Source organism: Zeus faber (assembly GCF_960531495.2).
Source record: "Zeus faber genome assembly, chromosome: 7".
NCBI lineage: Eukaryota > Metazoa > Chordata > Actinopteri > Zeiformes > Zeidae > Zeus > Zeus faber.
The window spans coordinates 23,027,606-23,049,173 of NC_137203.1; the positions used below are offsets into that span (position 1 = coordinate 23,027,606).

At 43.1% G+C, this 21,568-nt stretch overlaps 1 protein-coding gene across 1 annotated transcript in view; it reads right to left on the bottom strand.

The window, feature by feature from the left end:
• Positions 1-3,292: 3,292 nt before the first annotated feature.
• The window catches only part of pebp4 (phosphatidylethanolamine binding protein 4), a 48,015-nt gene continuing 29,739 nt past the window's right edge, over positions 3,293-21,568 (bottom strand). Inside the window, exons 5-7 of the mRNA XM_080004395.1 lie at positions 9,724-9,769; positions 9,179-9,295; positions 3,293-3,456 (exon numbers count right to left, since the gene is read on the bottom strand). Coding sequence (XP_079860521.1) covers positions 3,365-3,456; positions 9,179-9,295; positions 9,724-9,769 — 255 coding nt within the window. The 3' untranslated portion in view covers positions 3,293-3,364. The remainder of the gene's footprint in view (positions 3,457-9,178; positions 9,296-9,723; positions 9,770-21,568) is intronic.

Sequence of the window (21,568 nt, forward strand, 5' to 3'; positions counted from 1 at the left end):
GTCTCATCTTCCTAGACACGGCCTGCATATGTGTGTTTATGTTTGTAATGGATACCATTATTGCCAGCAGAATCTATGACATTCTCCTGGGGTGTTTTCCTAGTCTTGAGTCAGTAAAAAAAAAAAAGCGAACGTCTGCGCTTCGTGATGGAGCATGTGCTTGAGGTGAATCAAGAAAACCTTTTCTGGATTCATTTAAAGTGACTTTTCATGCGCCGACTTATTCCCCACACCGTGCATCACAAAAGTGAGACACCTGGCCAGGACCAGAAGACAAACTGATATACATACTATATATATTTAGTCTTCAGGCAGAACTTTTCCCAGTCTTGATGTCACAAGTACGATTCATGTTAGTGCAGTGGCTTGATGAAAAAGTTGTGTAAGGGACCTTTTTCCCCTCTAGCTCGGGCCATTTTATTCTAAGTCACAGTGTGGTTCAATTCAGAATTCATAACATTTGGCAAAAAAGGCCTTATACACACCGCAGGTCATAGACATGGGACCGCAGGTCATAGTCACGGCGGCACAGGTCAGTCAAGTGCAACTCCAACAAAAAAAAAAATTTTACAAACAAAATCAAAAGCAACCTCCCATTGCGGTAACATCACAAGCAACCTATTTATAGATGGTGCAGTTAAATATAATCGGGGAAGCCTTGGATGCCATTGTAAATGGAAAGTTGGTCATCGCAACGTGGAAGGTAACAGTCGTTCCAGGCCTGTTTTCCTCGACTGTGTGCCGTGGTGTCAGAGCGGAGTTACTGCTCTTTTGCATACAGGGATTCCATGGCAGCGCGGCCTCGTCCCAGCTCATATCACCATGGGAAGGGAAGCAGGAAGGACTTGCATGTGTATTCACTTCAGTCTTTATTCCATGTTAGGGCAGTGGGAGGGTTATTTACATTATCCTTCCTTGTTTTATTTTACAAGACAATAGCTATATGAAATAATAATTTAAATACATTTATTTGAAAAAAGAAAAATTCTGATAACTGATATATTTTAGTGCCGCACAACAAGAAAAATATCTGAAATTGTTTTTATTTTGTGGAGTCAGTAGTTTTATGTGATTTTATTTCATTCGATGTAATAATATTTCTATATTAGATATTTATCGCTAAGTCCAATGATGCGATATGTTCCTAGTGCATGTCAGTTCAATTAAGTAGATACTGTTCCTGGTATCTGTCGTGTAACCATACCCATTTATATTCAGAATAAAAAGCAGGGTTGAAAATTATATAGTTGAGGCATAAGGTCAAAACTGAAATCTCAAAAGAAGAATTGAAAATAGCTTATGTTTAAAATATTCGTTTGCTTGTTAATGAAACTAAGCCCATAATGAAAAGAGCCCAGACTGTGGGTATTAATGCGTATTCCTCTTCAGACAGAGGCAAGAGACAAATTCCCAGGTGGAATAAGCTGTGCTGGAATCGCCGCAGTCAGTCAGACTCGGAGAACAATGCCAGTCTGTTGAGGTCAAACGTACAGTAAATAAATGTGCAAAGTGTTCCGCCGACCATACTGTTGACATGCATTGAACAGATGTCACGCTCAAAATTACTCGCCGCCCCCAGAACAAGGGAGGAAATCGGGGAAAATTCTCCAGCGATAGGAGATCTCCTGCAATATCTTACCATAAACAGAAAGAAAATGGTGTCTCAAGTCATTATGCATATTAGATCACTTGGTGCGGTTAGGCAACTGAATTGATTATACAAATTCCTTTTAATTAATGTTAGTTTGAATAAATTAAGGTAATATTAAATGCCTTTGCAATATCATCTAGGGATGCAAGAAGTTTTTTCTGTTGTTGAGAGAATGCAATATGCAGACTGTTGAACTACGGCTGTCACTTTTCTCCCTTAATCTCAATATCGCAACACTCCTGATGATTGGAGAACAATAAACGCATACGAGGGAGCTCGGCAGCAAACAGTGATGGAGTAGTGATAGTGTAGGTGGTTTTGGTAGATTAGTCCCTTATTTGGCATTCTGCATACTGAATGTCATGTAGAATTCTACCGCACTCACCAGTGGTAAAGAAAATAGGATTTCACAAGTCAGATGACCGAGGTAAATGAAGGCCAAAGGAGATATTCCGACCGACGTGTATATGAAATTAGTTAAAAAAAAAAAAGGGAAACAATCCCAGTCTAACTCACTATCTGTGCACTTGTACGTTGTTTCGGTTGTTTTTGTTTGGAGCCGGCTGCTCTGACTGCTAAGTCCACCAGGCAAACAAAGCAAATGCAGGACAATCTGATCAATGATCTCCCAGAGTTCATGGAGAGGGCAGCGAGAGGTTTACCAAGGCTGGCTTAACCACCAAAGGAACAAAAACCTCCCGTACCTACTCCAGCCGAGCCCCCATGATGAGACACCAAATTAGGGTCAATGCAACCACCAACAAAAGATTGATCATCGGAACATCAAAGTCCCTCATGTAAATCCGGCCCTTTTTCAGACATCTTGGGTATTGATACCAGCGCCTCCCAGAGGAGAGGTGCTGGTTTGAAACCGATATTCCTCATGGGGGGTACTCTGACCCCCCCTCTCTACGAAAACCCACAGAAGTCAGAAAAGTGTACCTCCTAGTCAAAGGGGTTGAAAAGTTTATCCATAGCATCCTCTGCAGGCCTGTCAGGTGGGCTCCTTATGCAACCCTCCCAAGTTCAAGGCGGGTTCATTGTCCCAAAGTTAAACTCAAGGACACCACACCGTGCACTTATCGGAGGAGAGCGCCGTGCTTCATTTCAGACTTCTCGCTTGGAGGCCACAATCTCGTGGTCAGTGGAAAAATGATAAACAAATTGACAAACAGCATGTCCCATTTGCCCAAAACATTACAGGCCCTGCAGCCCGCCCCCCACGTCCCGTCACTCAGAAGAGTATTTTGGTGTAAGTTCCACTGTGGCTTCCGGCTGTGTTGCGGTCTTGGTTTCACCTCCCACTTCCTTTTTTTGGCCCTGACGTGTTTCCTCCCTTGATTTAGAATCAACTCTTTCCACACAGTTGTGATATCGGGCCCTCTTCCCTCTATCGTCGCCGCTCTTCGGAAACTAATGAGAAATCCCCGATGACAGGAAACCCTAAATTGGGCGACAGTGAGGCCACATAAACAAAAATGTGTTACTTGGTCTCAGACAAAGAGGAAATATCTTTCCACCTCAATGGGGAGAGAGAGAGAGAGAGAGAGAGAGAGAGAGGGGACAAATTTCAAATACGGGGGGAGAATTTATTGAATTTAAATCAGACAAAAAGAAGGCGACAACAGATCCAATGTTGCTGTGTGGCGATGTCTCCAGCTCTACTGGTGTTACTTGGAAATAAGACCAAGAAGATGGCACTCGGGTCAGGCCTCAGTCTCTGTGGTTCTGGGTCACGAACTGCACCGAGGCCACGGGCGCTCCCAGGTGAAACCGTTCGATGAAGGCCTGTGGATCCCAATTACCTGGGTGGAAAAAACACAAGGATTTATATTTTTTACCAAAAAAACGTAGAAACAAAAACAGTGACAATGCTTTTGGACTCGTTCGAAATGCCAAAGGAACAGTCTTTTCACCTGAGGGTTTGCTGTACTCGTGTTGTGAACGGCCATTGGTGAACGAACGGCCATTGGTGAACAAACCGGCGGACAAACCATTTTTCTTTGGACTGTGAAAACGCAAAGCGCTCCCTAAATCACAAGTGCATTTCTAATGACCATTCGGTGGCTGCTGGAGGACGAGGGGGGGGCCTTACAGAGCAGCACGTGGCCCGGGGACGTGAGTCACTGAGAACAGCACTGCTGAAAATAAAACATGTTGCTGTAATGATGGAGGTGGGAACGCAAGGACGTATTGGCAAGAAGACATGATTCAATCGCCTGGACTGTTTTTTCTCCATCCCTCCCCTTTTAAACAAACACCAGACGGCCATCCGGCTGGTATGACAATATCACTTCATAGATTTGACAATCGCCCTATTCCCTGCAGCAGCACCCCCCCCCCCCCCCCACACACACACACACACAGTATAAATATACTGTATATACTCACAAAAAAAACAAAAAAAACAACAACAAACTAACATTCAAAGGCAACAAAGACCTTGCTTTTCCTTTAAAATTGCAAACTTTACCCGATCCTGAAGGAATATTGAGTGTGTTTTGTGTGCGTGTGTGTGTGTGAAAGTCAATCGGTCCGTATACGAGTCTTAGCATGTCTGCAAAAGACAATGCTTTACTCCCTTCTCCTGCAGAAAGACTGCCGAATCCCTTCTCTCTTTTGAATAACTCACATTCTGGTATTTCCTTGCATGGAGTAAATGCATCACCAGCTGCTGGAGGACAGTGTAGGAAATTAAATCTTTTTTTTTTTTCTTCTCAAATGAGAGCCAACAATTGAAAGATTCCAAATCTGTAGAGAGAGCGCAGCTCCGCAGAAAGGGGTCCGGCCTGGTTGCGGCTGGATAGAAACATCACTCCCGCTGACCTCTAACTGCAGCTGCTTCAAGGCCATATTCTGCGGCTGGTTTTGAAATCAGGGAGCCGCAATTTTGTTATGTGTTTCTATCGTGCGGCGTTGTGGAGATCTGGGAGGAGAGATCTACACTTTATCGACTGCTGCCGTGCCCATTGAGAACAGGCACCTTACAATCATGGACTAACATCAGAAGGCTTCACTTCCTCTTGATGATTTTTCAGGATTTCCATTTTTTTTTTTTTTTCCGCTTTTTAAGATTTTTTTTTTTGATTTGCTCAAGATCACCTTGAAAACATTTCCGATCACATTGATCGTATTGCCGCATACTAGGTCTCTGAGGGAAGACAAATCTGTGTTAAAAAAACGACACCGGCGCTTATGTCAGTGACATTCTCATTAACTGGAAGCTACTGCATCTTCAAATATGGCCGACTACCCCATTGCTCCCCTCACGGCGTGCTGGTCTCCGAGGTCACGTCAGGTTCTGAGCTCAGCTGGGGGAGATGATGAATAGTAACTGGAAGATGAGCAGATGAGTACCTGAATATTGCCGGGTCAAGCTCTGTGAATGAGGGCATCTTGGAGAAAAGTGTGCAATGATCAAGCTGGGGCAATGGAGTTAAGTGACCTGCCTCTGTGATAGGACGTGGCCTCGGTGACCCCTGTGGGGAAGGGGGTGGGGGTGGGGGGGTGATAATGTGCCGCCTCTGCGGATCCTCAACCTCCCCTACCCGAACACAGCCTTTTAGAGAAAGCTGGGAGGTGGAGGGGCAGGGCGGGGAATGAAAAACTTTAAATTGGACACAGGTTAAAAGTTCAAGTGGCGGATTGGTCTCTGTTGGCGGTTCTTGATATAATGTGACTCTTTTTGCTCCTTTCTGCATGAAAACATGACTTTTGCATTGCATGAGTCAAGAGTACGGATTAGGCCAGGATCTCTTCTCTTGTGGAGAAGCAAATAAACGAGGCGTCAAAGCAAAGTGCAGGCTTGTTGACACAAACAGGACCTTCTAAAGCTGCGCAATACTTCCACCAAACTCAGTCCAACGGCAGGGAGAGTGATAATAGCTGGTGGCGTTACCCGCTGCTAACGCCCAGACTTAAGAATGGACCCAAAATAGGTTAGTGTCTGTTTTTATGGCAGAGGCGTGTTTCTGACTGTCCAATCTGCCTTCTAATGGAAAGGACAGATAGCGCGGGGGACCGGCGGCGCTGCTTCAGGTTTCCTCCCTCCACCTTGGTCCTCTGTGCCGATGATGCAGGGAGAGGGACTTTCATGTGGTGACGCAGACATGGCCCAGTCAACACTGGGGCAGGTGCTGCTATTGAACTTGTTTGAGTTGCTTGCTACACTTAAAGAGGAGGTTTGAAGGCCGTCTTTCTGGCGTTGGCGTGGATTTAAAATAAAAAATCTTGCTCATAGATACAGCAGGTGGATGCTTGACCAAAAGCCCAACAGGTTGAAGGTCGTCTCCCTGCTCGCTACACCCCTCTGCTGTCTGGCAGGAGGCTCTGTCCTCCCTCGCATCACAGCCTGCTACCTGCATTAGAGCCCAGGTTGTTTTCCCCTAATTCTGCCACTTTCCGTTTCACGCTATATAGAATACAGATATAGTACATCTTCATAAGGACTACAGGGTTATACATGTTTGCTTGATTTTATTTTAAAGGGCATGCAAACATGTATAATTTCCTCTTAATGGGACAATGCAAGCTATGCCTTTGGTTACAATGAACTGTTTTCAAGCTATTAACGGATAAAAATATATAAGGCACAATTTTGCACAAAATAATGAGAAACATTTCTTTCTGGTAAAAGAAAAATAAATCAAAAAATCCTAAAATCCCCCAAAAAACGAAAATCCAAAACCTCAAAGTACCGCTTTAAGGTAGTCAATTCCTGGCTGAGACTCAGGCCTGCTGTAGCATACAGTTCCTGGCTCTCTTGACTCCACGCAGCTCTGATTAATGGGAGAGACTGTGGGTGGGTGGGAGACATGGATCTGCCCATTACCACACAGCAACATTGCAAATGACTTCAATTACTGTGGAGTGTGCTGAGCTGGCAGTCGGAGCTCTAGGAGCCGGGGTGAGGAGCATCCAGCAGCTATCGCTGCCCCGGACTGGGCCTTGAGCCATTCCTCTGTGCACACCCTCGCCGTAGTCAATTGAGTGGGGTCTTTTAAAGTTATTTTGAGTAATCCTCAAATTAAAATTGGTAAACACTAGCAAATAATAATGTGTCTTTTTTTTGGAGTTATGTGACATCAATGTAAAATTCATAAAAAAAACTGGGGGACATCTCTTTGTAAACCACTGTGGGGACTCTCCATATGCAAGGTGGCGTCTCTCAGGTCCTCAGCATTGCCCTCCCCAGCACTAAGACAGTTTTCTCTGTAGCAAACTGGCTAACTAGGCGACTGAACAGTAGCAGGGCATGTTGATATATTGCCAACTGGCTGCCAAGTGTCACCAGGGTTCCTGCGCCTGCTCCCAACCCTCGCTCCCTGCCCTGGCACAGGCCGTCCTCCACCAGGCTTGGTCTCACTCTGCCAGAGGGTATTGGGATTCCATATTATCGTGTCCCCCCCTGCCCTTTGCCAAATTTGTGGCCACCCTCCCGTGGCTCCTTGCACAACTAGCAGCTGCCTCCATCAGTTCGTTGACCCACATTGCTCCAACCTTAGCGCAGGAGGCACCGCAGACTCCCTCGGCTCCTCACGCGAGCCCCCGCTCCACCTGTCATTTCTCAGTCCCTTTATTACCCAAGTGACTGTCAAAGATGAAAAGAAAAAAAGACAACAAATTTGCGATCAAATTGAGTCAGGGACTGCACCGCTGGAAGTGGAAAACGATCATTAGGAGCCTCCCACCCACGACTAAATGCTTTCCCTTCGCAAATCACATCAATTAATGTCATGGGCGATGAAAAATGCCCTCTGTGCCGTGCCACATGGAGGGAGGACTCTATTAAGTGAGCATACTTAACGGGGGTGGTGGGGAGACGCAGGATTCCCTCTGTCCCTCTTGTCTGCGCGGGGACGTCCACATGGCCAAGCAGAGGCCTCGCTAATTAAAGCAGGTAGAACCGGCGACAAAACACCGAAACAAATAATCAGTCCACGCGCACGGTTTCTGACTCATCATCAATATGTCAGGGCTTCCATTCACACCATACCATGAATCACGTCCACCCGTCCTGACCGCTTTTCTTTGGCGCTGACCGTCCAATGCAGCCTCTGATTACCCGAATGTGAATTTTTTTGTAATTTAATTTCCTTGGGATGGAGAGAACCGTTTGGAGGGCAGCGGAAGTCTTCCAGCAGGAGTTAAACTCACAGGATGGGTGGGTCCGGTTCGGCCAATCCCCTTATAATGTGGGGTCAACTAATGGAGCTGGTCGCTGAGAACCACGGATTTCTGCGGTTTGAGAATCTAAAGATATTCCAAACAGCGGGGTGTTTTTCCCATGCCAGCGCTTCCCTTACGGTAACTCATTTTGACACGATGCGCAACCTCCCCAAATGTTTGGAGTTGGGAGGCTTTTTGATTGAGGTGTAACATCAAACGCACCTCAGCCCTAATGCACCTGGATTGTTTGCCGACAAAAGCTGTCAAAACTTCAAACAACAACGACGACTGGCGGGCCCCCACTTGTTCTTGGCCATGGTCCTGGCGGTGCAGTTGCACGCCTCCATTCCAGTGAATCTAGGTGCGTTGAGGTATGTTTTTTTGGGGGGGTAAAAATGTCAACCCCCCCCCCCCAAAAATACACAAACAATAACTTTGCTTTGCACAAGACAAACACTATTGTCTCTTGTGTTATGACCCATTCTAGACTTATCTTAGACTTTACTTAGACTTGCAGTGTTTCAATGGTCTGCCCTAATAGTCCCTCATACAATCTTTTGGATATGTTTATTTGTCAAATGCATGTCAAATTGTTTTGGCCATTTACGACAATTAGAAAATTGTAAGGAATCACAATTTGTTTTGACGTGCTAATTTCATTTTTGGACATAAAATAACCCTTTATTCTACTTTATCTTTTTTACAGCCCAATTTGTACTTTTTTTCCTTGCATATATGCTGTTTTGGTGCACGACTGCAGTACGAATGCAAACAAATGACTTAAATAAAAATCAACTTTATATTGAAGGAACCAGCCGGTTAAAAAGCAGAATGGAAAAAGACCAATCGGATTGTTTTCATGCATCCTCACATCGTAGTAAAAGATGTGGGTTTTCGGCGCGGGTTAATGAGAGGTGATAAGACACAGACACTCGCAGGTTTGCGTGGGAGCTCACAATACTTTGCTTGACCCTGCAGTCATCTGCACCGCAACGCTCTGACTCACTAACCTAATTACCATTTGCTTTATTAACTCCTAGCACTTTAAGTAAATGCTCTCCAATGGTCACGGGGCTGCACCATGGAATCATGACGACAGACGGCCGACAAGGAACAATCCCATAATATGTAAACATTTTTTTAAATATAAATGGCGGCTATTTTGAGATTAAAAAAAGTTAATTAGCGTGTCCAAATCTCGGCATTGTACGCCCAAACATACGGGTCGCTCACGTGCGGAACACTGACACATTCCAACAACAAACTGTTGGCGCTTGTGCTGCAAGGTGTGAGGATACACCACAAAGACGAGCCAGGCACATTGTGTACACTCGAGGTGTGAGCTGGAGGGATCTGTACCGAGGGACGATCTCTCCTCCTCGCTGAGTGACGGAGACTTGTCCGCTGGCTGCTCCAACAACGCAAACTGGTAGCGATGAAAAGCAGACTTAGATGGAGGGGTCGGACGAACATATTCTGCTCGGAAAAAAACAAAAAAAAACAAACAAACAAACAAACAAACAAAAACAACACTTTGTATGAGCTCTGATAGACATGATACGACAGGATCATTACGATTAAACATTCACATTCTCATAGACTAGGTGACTAAATGTATTCAGGCGTCCGAACTTTACATCATGCTCATTAATGAATTTCATTAATGAGCTCATTTGTTCCATAGAAGAGTCAATATTGTTATGACCGCTTTTTATAATCTTCTTCAGGTGGCAGGAAGACAATTTAGGGAAGGCACAGAAAAGGGTGGGATTCAACATTGTGCACGCAATTAAAAAGAACCCTAACCCCGACCACTATCCCTGGGTATAACATATTCTATTAATATTCTTCAAATAAAATTGATGAAATGTAAAACTCATATATAAATTTCATGCAGTACTTACCAGACAGAGTTTTGCCTTTTAATTCTCTGCTTCCAAGCGCACTCCCCTGTTCAGACAAACAAACAGTCAGGATACAGAGAGCCCAGTCCAATTGTGGGCCATTTTGGAGCGTCACTTACAGAGAATCTTTGGGTTAAAACAATGTGCTCCACCAGCCTTTTTGTGTCCAAACCTACGTCAAATTTCAGAACAAAATTGAAATTGTGCCCCCTTTGTGCAATCGGATTAATCCTTGAATAAATAAGTACAGTTTATCTTTACTAAGTGGCTTGTGGCTGAAGCTGTCTTTGTCTGACCCTCCAATTCAGGTTGATTTCCTTGGGGCGGGCTACGGCATTATCTGTCACACTCAGGGATTTCTGGTAGGTGCCATTTGTCAGTGGACCTTTGGAAAGCCGAGCTTACACATATGAAGATCTAGGCTCTAACGTGTCAATCCTCAATATGCAAAGGATCTGTGATATTTAATATCTGGAAATAAACACAATTCCAAGACAAATCAAGGCAGTGATTGGATTTCCAGATCGCAAATTCCCATATTATTTAGTGTATATTAACTTCCTGTTGCCTAGAAACAGGGATCACGCAGCCCGATATGAAGAGGAAAAAAAGGAAACACGGCACATTCTTTTTCATTTTCCTCTGTATGTTTGTCAGGTTAAACTCCTATATCCCCACAAAGCACACATCCTGGCCTACTGCTAAAAATAACTCAGTGGAATGTTAATTTAATACACAAGACCCTGCTCTTTCGAATGAGGTAGAAATAAAAATGATGTTATTTGTGAAAGTGCCCCAAATCCACTTGGACAACTGGCCCTGGTGGTGCCGTCGCAAGTCTCCCATCCAGTGAATCTGGGTGCATTGAGGTTTGTTCTATCCGGGGGTATATATGTTTTAAGAGTGGAAAAAAAAAAAAATAAATAATAATAATAATAATACACAAACAACAACTTTGCTTTGCACAAGACAAACACTATTGTCTATTGTGTTTAGACCCATTCTAGACTTATTTTAGACTAAACTTAGACTTGCAGTGTTTCAATGGTCTGTCCTAACGGTCCCTCATACAATCTTTTGGATATGTTCATTTGTCAAATGCATGTCAAATGTAAAAAATTGTCAGGAATCACAGTTTTTCACGTGATCATTTCGTTTTCGGTAGAAATACAATAATGTTGTTTGTGAAAGTGCCTCAAATCCACTTGGGGTAAAGTGTGGAAGTCCCCATCACAAACAGCAGATACAGCCTGAAGCAGATTTAAAGTGCCTTGTTCCAGACGCAGGCTCCCCCCTCAGGCTGCGGAAGGTACTGCACCAAGAGACACTACAGAAGGACAATAGACACACAGGATGTTCCTTCAGGTCCATTTTCTGAAATTTCAATCTCTCAGTTTACTCAATGATATCATTAAAACATTTAAGGAAAAACACGATGATGGCATTCCCCTAAATGCTTAATGGACGGATCCAGAACGCTGACTTTGCACTGCAGTGCCCATGGGCTTATTTAACTGAGATACAGTTAATTCTATAACTTATTATGTGCATTATAAGCAGCAATCCAGTCTTAAACCTAATGCTGCAGTAACACAACATATTCTTTCCATTTAAAGAAAACAGTTGCAGTGTAAATAATCAATATATAATCCTCCATCTTCTATACGATGGTTCTTGGTGGTGATTACTTGTTAATGAGCTATACAGCGCTACAGTAGTTGTGATGGACCGTCGAAGCGCCAGAAATGAGTTTTGAACATGACTAGTTGTATCAGCATCGACTGATCAGTGAGAAAAAGCTTTATTTAGAATAGCCAGTCCTAAAGCCTGTGGGATCCAAACCATTGCCATAGCAACGGGTCAACATTTGAATGTGCAACTCACATTGAACCTCATCTTATAGCACTCTTCTTGCTTCCTCTGTGAGAAACCCATAACCCTTTTCAATTTCAACAAGGAGGTGCAAGGAGAGTTAATAAATCTTAGAATTACAGAATTACAAGTAAGAAACAAAATACAGTGTTGTATCAGATATTAGTAGAAAAACTTATTTCAAACATTTCACAAATAAGGCAGAATTAGGATTCCTTCCAAATGAGTGCAATATTTTCTGAATAATACAGAAATTTGTTGGGACATGGTCCCAAGTGGATGAGGCTCAGTGGGGCCGGGGCACCTTATCACACCTTTCTATGAGACACTGTCACATGGCCTGGTGGGCCTGGAGCCCCCCCCCCCCCAGGACCCCCCACTGTGGAGGCCCAGAACACGGTCTGAGACTATCTGGCCATTATTTCACTGACAGGGGAACTGTCCACTGTCATTCAGGAGGGAATTAAAAGTGGAAGTGCAGTAAGTGGAAGTTTGTATTCTTTTCTCTATTTGCTCGTTTGTTGCATGACATCAGGCCTATTCAACTGGCAGCCCACTATTCAAAATCAGAATGTGTTTTAGAACATAGATCCTGACTATTATCTAGAAATGTATGACTTCATTTTAAAGGGATACCTGCCTTGAAATTTGCCTTTGAGGTTTTTTTTTGTAAATTGATGAAGATCATTTGAATAATATGAAGTTGGTTTTGAATTTTCTTTTTCCTCTGTTTTACAAGTTGTTGCGACCAGAATCTTGACCAAGGTGTGGCTTGATCTATGTGACCTAGCGTTTTTGAATTGGAATCCTGTGTTTTTGAATCCTTAGATGGATTAAATCCTTACTGACATTACGCCATAATTCTCTAAGCAAGGAATTGCGTTGTTTTTTTTTCCAATGTATTAAGAGCTACTATTAAAAAGATGTTTTATTTTCCTTGTTTTTCCAATCCAGACCATAATAAACTGTTATGACGCACGAGTTGCACAGACATTTGCACTGACACCTACTGTAGCTGTGATATTCAAAGAGTTAGAATCCCACCATTAGCTTTTCACCAGTCACACTGAACAAGCGCCGTGGCCTTGAATAAAGCAGGATAAACAGGCACAGAGGTATTCATAGGGCACAAAAATATAGCTGCATGCTGCATCTTAAATGTTAAATTATGTGTTGTTCACAAGTTTTTGTTTGCAGTGAAACAAACCGAAACAAGGTATCAACATGATTATAATGGATGAAAATTACTCTGTCCCAATATCATTATCTTCTTTTTCTTACTTAGTTGCTGTTTTCCAGACTAAATTTGCATGTTTCCCAACTACGGGCAAAGGACAAACTGGAGTTGTCTCGCTGGGCCGCCAACTTTCTCTTAATTACAGAGCTGCGGTGTCAGTGTTTCCGACATGTTGTAAACATATTAAACATCAGATCTCAAAATAATAAATCCTTTTTATCTCATGATTTTATTACTTTTAAGAATTTGGATTTTTTTTTCTCATCACAGAAACTTGATTCAGTCAGGGAGACTGCAGTCCTCTTATTGAGGGGGGTGTAGGGGGGGGGGGGGGGCTGCTGTCATCTATAGAAAGGATTTTAAAAGCACTCCCATTTCATATAGTAGCTCTACATCCTTTGAACATCTTTGTTTTATGTTCAATTCTAAAGATTCGATGATAATTTTAATCATTTACTGCCTGCCTAGACCAAATAATGCATTTAACCAAGAATTGTTATCTCATTTTATATCAAAATATGACAAATGTTCAGATTTTAGGTGCTTTTAACATACGCGTCTGCTGCCCCAGCCGGGATTTTATTACTGATTTTATGTAAATTCTTGACTCTTTTAACCTCACTCAAGAAGTGCGAGAACCTACACATTCTAAGGGCCACACTCTTGACTTAGTACTGTGCAGCTGTCTCAGCCCTGAAAACATTGAGACAAAGGATATCTGTGTGTCTGATCACAAAGTGGTTTTATTCAGTGTAGTCTTATCCCAATCTACTATAACTCACAACAATCCTGTCTGCCGCTGTGTTTTCAACGCTATGTCAGCGAGCAAGTTTTCTGAGCTTTTCAGTGCCGCTGCCTTGCCTTTAACTGCCTTTCTATCCAGATTTGAACACGGAGGAGCTCATCTTCCATTTTAATGACAGGTCTGGCGGCCCTGGATTCTGTCGCCCCATACAAAGACAAAAAGTCAAATAAAACATTGCAGCCCTGGCTAAATGAATCCACCCAGGAGCTAAAGAGAGACTGTAGAAGGAATAGAACGGAACGGAGGGAATGGAAGAGTGGACCATGCTGTGGTACATCCTCTTTTAAAGAAACCTAACCTTGAACCCTCTGTTCTTAAACAATTTTAGGCCCATTTCTAAAGTCCTCAAAGTAAACAACAATATAATTTTTGCAGCTGACAGGGAGGAAAGTGCAATCTAAATTCTTTTAGATCTAAGTGCAGCCTTTGACACTGTAGATCACGCCATTTATGCCAAATCCAGCTTAACAGCTGGATTGGCATTTAGGACAGTGCACTTGCCTGGTTTTATTCCTACCTTTTAGAAATAACCTTTGCGGTCACCATAGGTAATGACTCATCCTCTACAACTCACTACCTCTGGTGTACTGCAAGGTTCTATTTTAGGTCAAATTTTATTTTCAATCTATGTTCTGCCTCTTGGCCAAATTATCCAAAGACACAATGTCTATTTTCATTGCTAAGCAGACGACCCACAGATACACCTTCCTCTGAGGCCTGGTGACCCAAACAGCCGAGCTGCTGTTGTAGATTGTCTCAATGATATCATCTGTTGGATGGCACAGAATTTTCTTCAGCCCAATAATTCAAAATCAGAAATCATTTTTCACTCCCCCAAATTCTACCAGTCATATTGAGAGTGGCTTTGGCACTCTGTCTGCAAATGTCAAGTCTGTTGCCAGAAACGTGGGAATACTATTTCACTCTGACCTAAACTTTGAAGCACAAATTAAAAAAATCGTCGAGTCCTGCTTAGTTCAACTGAGAACTCTTTCAAGAATCAAACCAATACTTTCACACAGTGACCTCCACGCCCTAATTTTCTCACAACTAGGCTACTGTAACTCCCTCCTTTCTGGCATCAACAATAAGTCACTCTCCCGCCTCCAACTTGTTCAAAACGCAGCAGCTCGACTTCTTACCGGTTCCAAAACACGACATCACATCATCACAATCCTGACTTCTCTCCATTGGCTCCCTGGTCACTTCAGAATCGATTTTAGGATTTTAATGATCACTTTTAAAGCATGTCTGGGTCTGACTCCAAGCAACATAAATGATATGTTGACTTATTATTATTAATAATAATAATAATAATAATAATACTACATATTATTATTGTTGTTATTATTATTATTATTACAATCAAAGTGAAAATTATTTTGCTGTCATGAATTGTCAACGTTGTTAAACAATAATAATAAATGTTATTATTATTAATAATATATATATATGTATATATTTGTGTTTCTCCTGTCAGTGAGTACAGCATGAAATGCTTTCAGAAAAAAATATTTAAATTGTAATAATGTTGTTTCAATGGAATACAATTATTTCAGTGGTCTTTAACAGGCGAAATTGCACAATAGGCAAACAATTCCAAATGCCACATATTTTCCGCAATTTCATCTTAAAAACTGAAAATGTTTGTAGTTTTTAAAGGTAGCGTACAGCATGCGTCAAAAGGGAGAATCCTTCTAATGAGACATTGATTTGCTAAGTAGTACAAGCTTAACTAAGCGTAAACCCTTCTCAATTGTAATGATTAAAGTTTGAAAGTTTACACGGTCTGAATTGAGCCATAACCAAAATAAATATTTGTAAATTAAAGATTAACTCCAAGATTAAAAAAGAAATCCAACAATGTCTGAGTTGGGAAACAGTAACCGGAACTGGATTGCTTTCGGGCAGAAGGAAATTTAAAAGTAAAAAGTGAAAAGTGTGCACAATTCTTCTGTTTAAATGTTATTGATCATTTGTCACTTTTACTTGGGCGTCTAAATAAGTTCTGGCTGCTGAAATCAAAGCTGTTAATGTTCAGTAAATCTATCATTGCTTTGTGGGTGGTAGAGGGGGTGGGAGTTCAAAAGTCTCACGGGTTTATTGACAACGCTAATCTGAAATCAATGCATCTGCAGAATTGATGCCACTCTGACCTCAGAGGTAGAAAAGTCAAAAGCGTTGGTTTGCTATTTAAAGTTAATTTGTATATCTGTTGTTTTCTCTTTTCCCTATTTTGCTGGAGTGCAAATTATACAATGATAATCAGGGGGGGTCAACTTTTTCTGCGGGGCGTGGGGGGGGCAGAGGCATGGGTCACACAGGGCTTTTCTTTGTTCTTTCAATTAGGAAACAAAAAAGAAATGGGAAAAAAAAAATTATAATCTAAAATAAAAACACTATTTCTATTTGTTTTGTTTGGAGAAACGGGGATCGCCGACGCACAGCGAGAAAATATGTGCCGGTGCTCCCGTAATTCACATGTCAGTGAGCTCGCAGCTTGTGCTGATCCAACCTGGGAGGTCCCGGATCATGTTCCGGTCACAAATGGAGCCCTATTTGTAAAACAAAATCACTGAAGTGAAAGTTCTGTCACAAAAATGTATTGTTAGGCATCGTGTGCAATTTTAAGTGGTTATACGGAAATCCTGGAGCTTTCTTAGTGGTTATACCGCGTATACCTGCATATCACTTAGACTACACCACTGCGATGCACCCCCTTCTCTTTCTCTCTCCCTCTCGCTCTGATCGGCTTCTCCTCCTCCTCCTCCTTCTCTCCTCGAAGCTCACGCGACCGAGCATCGCGCCCACTGAGCCTGCGCAATCATTCGGTTAATACACATGCATGTGTGAAATCGTATATCAAGGTTCTTCCAGGCATTACTATATAGGAAATATATTGTAATATTTACGATTACAGGGAAGAGGGATATATAAATGTTTTGAAAACCTAACCTGTTCTTTTTACCTCTTTGGGGGAGGTCCAGGTTTAATTAGGGGGCTGAGACCCCCCCCAAACCCCCCTGTAATTCGAAGGGGGGACACCCGGTGTGATCTTCTGCTGCTGTAGCCCATCTGCTTCAAGGTTCCACGTGTTGTGCGTTCAGAGATGGTATCCTGCATACCTTGGTTGTAACGAGTGGTTATTTGAGTTACTGTTGCCTTTCCATCGTCTCGAACCAGTCAGCCCATTCTCCTCTGGCCTCTGACATCAACAAGGCATTTTCGTCCACACAACTACCGCTCATTGGATATTTTCTCTTTTTCGGACCATTCTCTGTAAACCCTAGAAATGGTTGTGCGTGAAAATCCCAGTAGGTTTCTGAAATACTCAGACCAGCCCGTCTGGCACCAACAACCATGCCACGTTCAAAGTCACTTAAATCCCCGTTCTTCCCCATTCCGATGCTCGGTTTGAACTTCAGCAAGTCACCCTCACCATGTCTACATGCCTAAATGCAATGAGTTGCTGCCATGTGATTGGCTGATTAGCTATTTGTGTTAACAAGCAATTGAACAGGTGTACCTAAATAAGTGGCCTGTGAGTGTATAACATAATATATAATATAATATTTACGATTACAGGTAAGAAGGATATATAAATGTTCCGACCTGTTGTTTTTACCTCTTTTGGGGGGGTCCAAGTCCCCCCAGTCTAAACTAATCCCCGCCGTATTTAGAACTGTGTCTGCAACCCTGGAAAAACTCTGCCGTGCAGCTTATTTGGTGGGTCAAGTTCCAGTCTTGACAATCCATCCATCAATATTCAGTTCAGGAACCCCCCCCCCCCCCCCCCCCATCTCCCTCTCTTGGCTGCGGCTTAGCCAAATGCGAGAACACAACTAATCAGTAGCCTACATCTGCTTGTCTTGGGGACTTTACGTTTAATTTCCATTCAAGCAGCATCGTCGCCAGTGGAGAATGGATTCACCGCCGTCTACCCTTCTTGGCACCCTTTGAGTCGTACGTCTACAGCGCAAATCCCCTCCACCGGAGCGAGTTCCACCGCCGCAGTATCTGCGACCAAATTCAATTTCAATTTCATTTACATTAGTTAAATAATCTCTGTCCTCACTGTAGAAAGGTCTGCCATGTTATATATATATATATATATATATATATATATATATATATATATATATCCTTTTTTTTTTTTTTGTACTCTAAATAAACTTTTTAACTGGTTTTTTCCTGTAGACCTTTTTTTTTTTAGACATGGCAAAAAGTTCTGGAACTGAAATGGTGAAACTAAGACAGATATGCTAACACAAGCTGCGTGTGGAGTCCTGCTTCAGAGATCCACTGTTGGGTCAGCTCTGTGAGCAGCTATTTGAGCTTTGTGTGTTTGTATGTGTGTGTGTGTGTGTGTGTGTGTGTGTGTGTGTGTGTGTGTGTGTGTGTAATGTATCTACATAACAGCTAGGAATCCTCTGACAGCCCCTATTAGGTGGGAGGCAGGGTGGGTGGGTGGATGATGGAGAGGACTATGGGGGAGGAGGGAGGGTAGGTACCAGGAATACCCACTTGCCCTCCATCCCCTCCCTCCCTCATCTGTGTAGGTGAGTGCTTTCCCTTTGTCATCCAGAGTTACTCATGCACTTCCCTCCCCCTTGCCGCTGCATCCTGTAAACCCTACACCTACGACGAGCGGCACCCACGTCCTCCTAATGCGCCTCTGAGAGCGCCGCGCTCCCTTCCTCCGACGTGCAGTCAGGCTAACAGACGGGGAAGAGGGAGCATGACAGATGGTGTTCACAGCTCTATTTCTGAGGCTGGACTTGTACTGCCACAGCCACCCCCCACCCCCCTTCCTCAACCCCCCCCCCCCCCCCCCATCCCCCCACCCGCCTATTCCACTCAAGCCAAGCGCCAATGACTGCTTCCTCATCCTCGCCACGGTAATAAGCCCATTCATTTGCAGGGTGCATTGTGAATTAATAGTCAGTGTCTCACAAAAGGATCTCGCGGTTTACGGGTTAAACCCTGTGTTTTTTTCAAGTTGAACAAAGTGCACCCCCACCCCCCGAAATATTAATAAATGTTGGGCTGAACTGACTACGGCTGTGAAAGAAGCTTTGCAATCCTAATTGTTTAAAATAAAAAAAACAAGTAAATTATTCAAAACAAAAAGGAAGAGTAAAATCCATCCATCACAGTGTTACATTTTGAGCCTTAGAGATCGGCAGACTTCAGACATGTAGTACGCTGAAGAAAAATTAGTCATTTGGATCAACTTGAAAAAATTGCTTAAATTTGCGAAACCTCGATTTTCTTTCTATGGCTTTCTCAATTTAAAATTGTGAGATTAAGGTGTACATCTTAAGTTGAGAAAACCTAAAAAAATATTAACAATTTAAAGCAATTGAAATTTTAAGCTGATCCAATTACTCCAATCTAATATTTTTTTCAGTGTAATGAAACTCCCTACAACCTGGTGGAACTAATAGGATCTCACTGAAAGCCATTTAGTGGCCAGACATCCCGAGTAACCCGAAATTACTCACCGACTTATTAATATGATGTGAGGATTTAGTTTGGTGTGTCAGGTGTGGAAAGTAGGAATAATAAATCACTCATAAGATATGTGACCTACCGTGAAGAGACAATGGGGCTTTTGTTTTTTCCATTTTATTTAATGATTTAGATCACTTATGTTTTTATTTATCGTGTTAAAACGGTATATAAAATAAAATAAATAAATGCCGTTTCAATCAGATGGAAACCGATCAAATCATCAATCATGGAAAAAAAAAATCTTTTTCTTTTCCTCACACAAAGTGGATGTTATGTCAATAGAAGGCTGCAGGGGTGACGTATTGTTGTAGGCAAACCCAGAAATTAGCATCGCCGTGGTTTCCTCAATAAAAAGCCAATGTGATTTTTCCATTGGATTTTGGATTATTGCAGAAAATAAGCTCTGTGGCAAACACAGGGTTACTTACTTACACCTGCTTTTTCTTACACGTTTTGTTCAGCTAGATAATCTTCACACATGAAAACCACTTTTATGATTTTTTTTTTTAAGCGTGAATGCAGTCGCCAGAAGTAAAAAGCTGATGTTAGGCTATAAAGGAACTACACCACCGTCGCATGACTTCAACGTCACCACTGCTCAGCTTTGAACTTGGAATTTCATTTTGCGTGTTTACCTATTCTACAAAAGACTGTTAAGTTTTAGTTAGAACAGTTTTCAAGAGCGCAAGTATAAACACATCTGAGGCTGTAAAGGTGGACTAGTGACTAGATGACTTTCCGTGTTCTGTGTGATGACGTTTAATGACCCCGACAACCTCTATAGTCTCATTTAGACTTGTTAGCAACTGCCTTTTTTAAGACACGTCAAAGCTTCAAAATTCACGAGTGGGGTATTTACTGACGTATTTTATGCCATAGAACAAAGGTGAAAATCTCTAAAGCTTGTGTTAACCACAGACCTTATTTCAGGCATCTAACCAAAACCCAATTCAAAAACCCATTGACTTGTTTGACGGGTTTTAGGACTCATCCCTGCAGCATTCTATAAAAATATGGCTGCACTTGTTATTTTGGTATTAATAATAACATAATAGGCCAAATGGTGTTGAATTCACTATGGTAGGTTGGTGCAGCGGACTGGTGTGTGTGTGTGTGTCTGTGTGTAGAGCCGAATGGATTCAGGGTGAGCCTGGGTGAGTGCAGGTGTGTGTGTGTGTGTGTGTGTGTGTGTGTGTGTGTGTGTGTGTGTGGGGGGGGGGGTTCGGGGGTCGGGGGGTTACTCCAGATCTGCTTCAGTGCATCGACAAATTAACTCACTTAACAGGTCCCCTACTGGACTAATGGCTTTTGGTAAGGAAACTCATTTGGCCTCAGTAATGAACTAGAGTTAGAAACACAAACAGTCCAGTTATTAGGGCGAAGCTCCCGCCATCATCAGCGACACCACCCGACATCCCTGTAACACACCACACCTACACTGCCCTGCCGGGCTTATTAGCAGTCTATTATACTATTACTCAAACCACTGGATTGGGAAACTACCCGCCCAAACTCATTATCAACACCTGTCTATTCGGGGAGATGTGGCATACATTAGCTGTACAAATATGGCTCAAGGCCAAGCCCTTTAAAGGTCGTCACCTTAACTTTTGCAGAGCAGATTAACCGACCAAGTGAGCCGATGAAGACGAACCAACTCTCCCTCACCTCCCGTTACGGTTCCCCCGGGTGCGTTGGAGTGTACGCGTGCTTCAGCGAGAGCCGATGAGTCTGTACTTTTAGCAACCGTCGATGGAAGCCCCGGACCGAGTTCCCAAGGTAACAGTCGGTTGGAGTGGGGGCTGGCTGACTCATTGGGAGGGAATCCTGGAACCTGAGCGAGGCTGCCCACTCGGCTGCCCACCCCCAGCTTCATCAGCACAACAAGCAAACAAGGAGCTGACATGTCCCCTTTACAGGGCTTCCCACCGACGGGGGTGGCAGTGGAAAATCCCAGCCAGCACCGAGCCTGCCTACTAGGGAGCAAGTGCAGTACTGGAGGAGACCCACACACGCACGCACACGCACGCGCGCGCACACACACACACACACACACACACACACACACACACACACACACACACACACGGCCATCATGGCTCCATGGCTACAGTGCTAGCTAGGACTAAGACTTTAAATGCGGATAGGATGGATCATGAGGCGTTAAAATACTTTTGATGCCGGGTCTTAATTAACACAGGGGGGAAGAGGACGGGGTGGGGTGACATGTAAGGGGGTGGGAGAGAAGGACTAATCTTATTAAAGAGTCAGAAAAATGGAAACACAAATTAGCACGCAAATTAAAAAGGTGGCCAAACCTGTTGGGCCCCTGAGCGAGGAGGAGGAGGAGGAATAGAAGCGAGAGGAAGAAGAGGAGGAGGAGGACCAGCGTGAGGGAGGAGTGAGGAGTAGGTGGA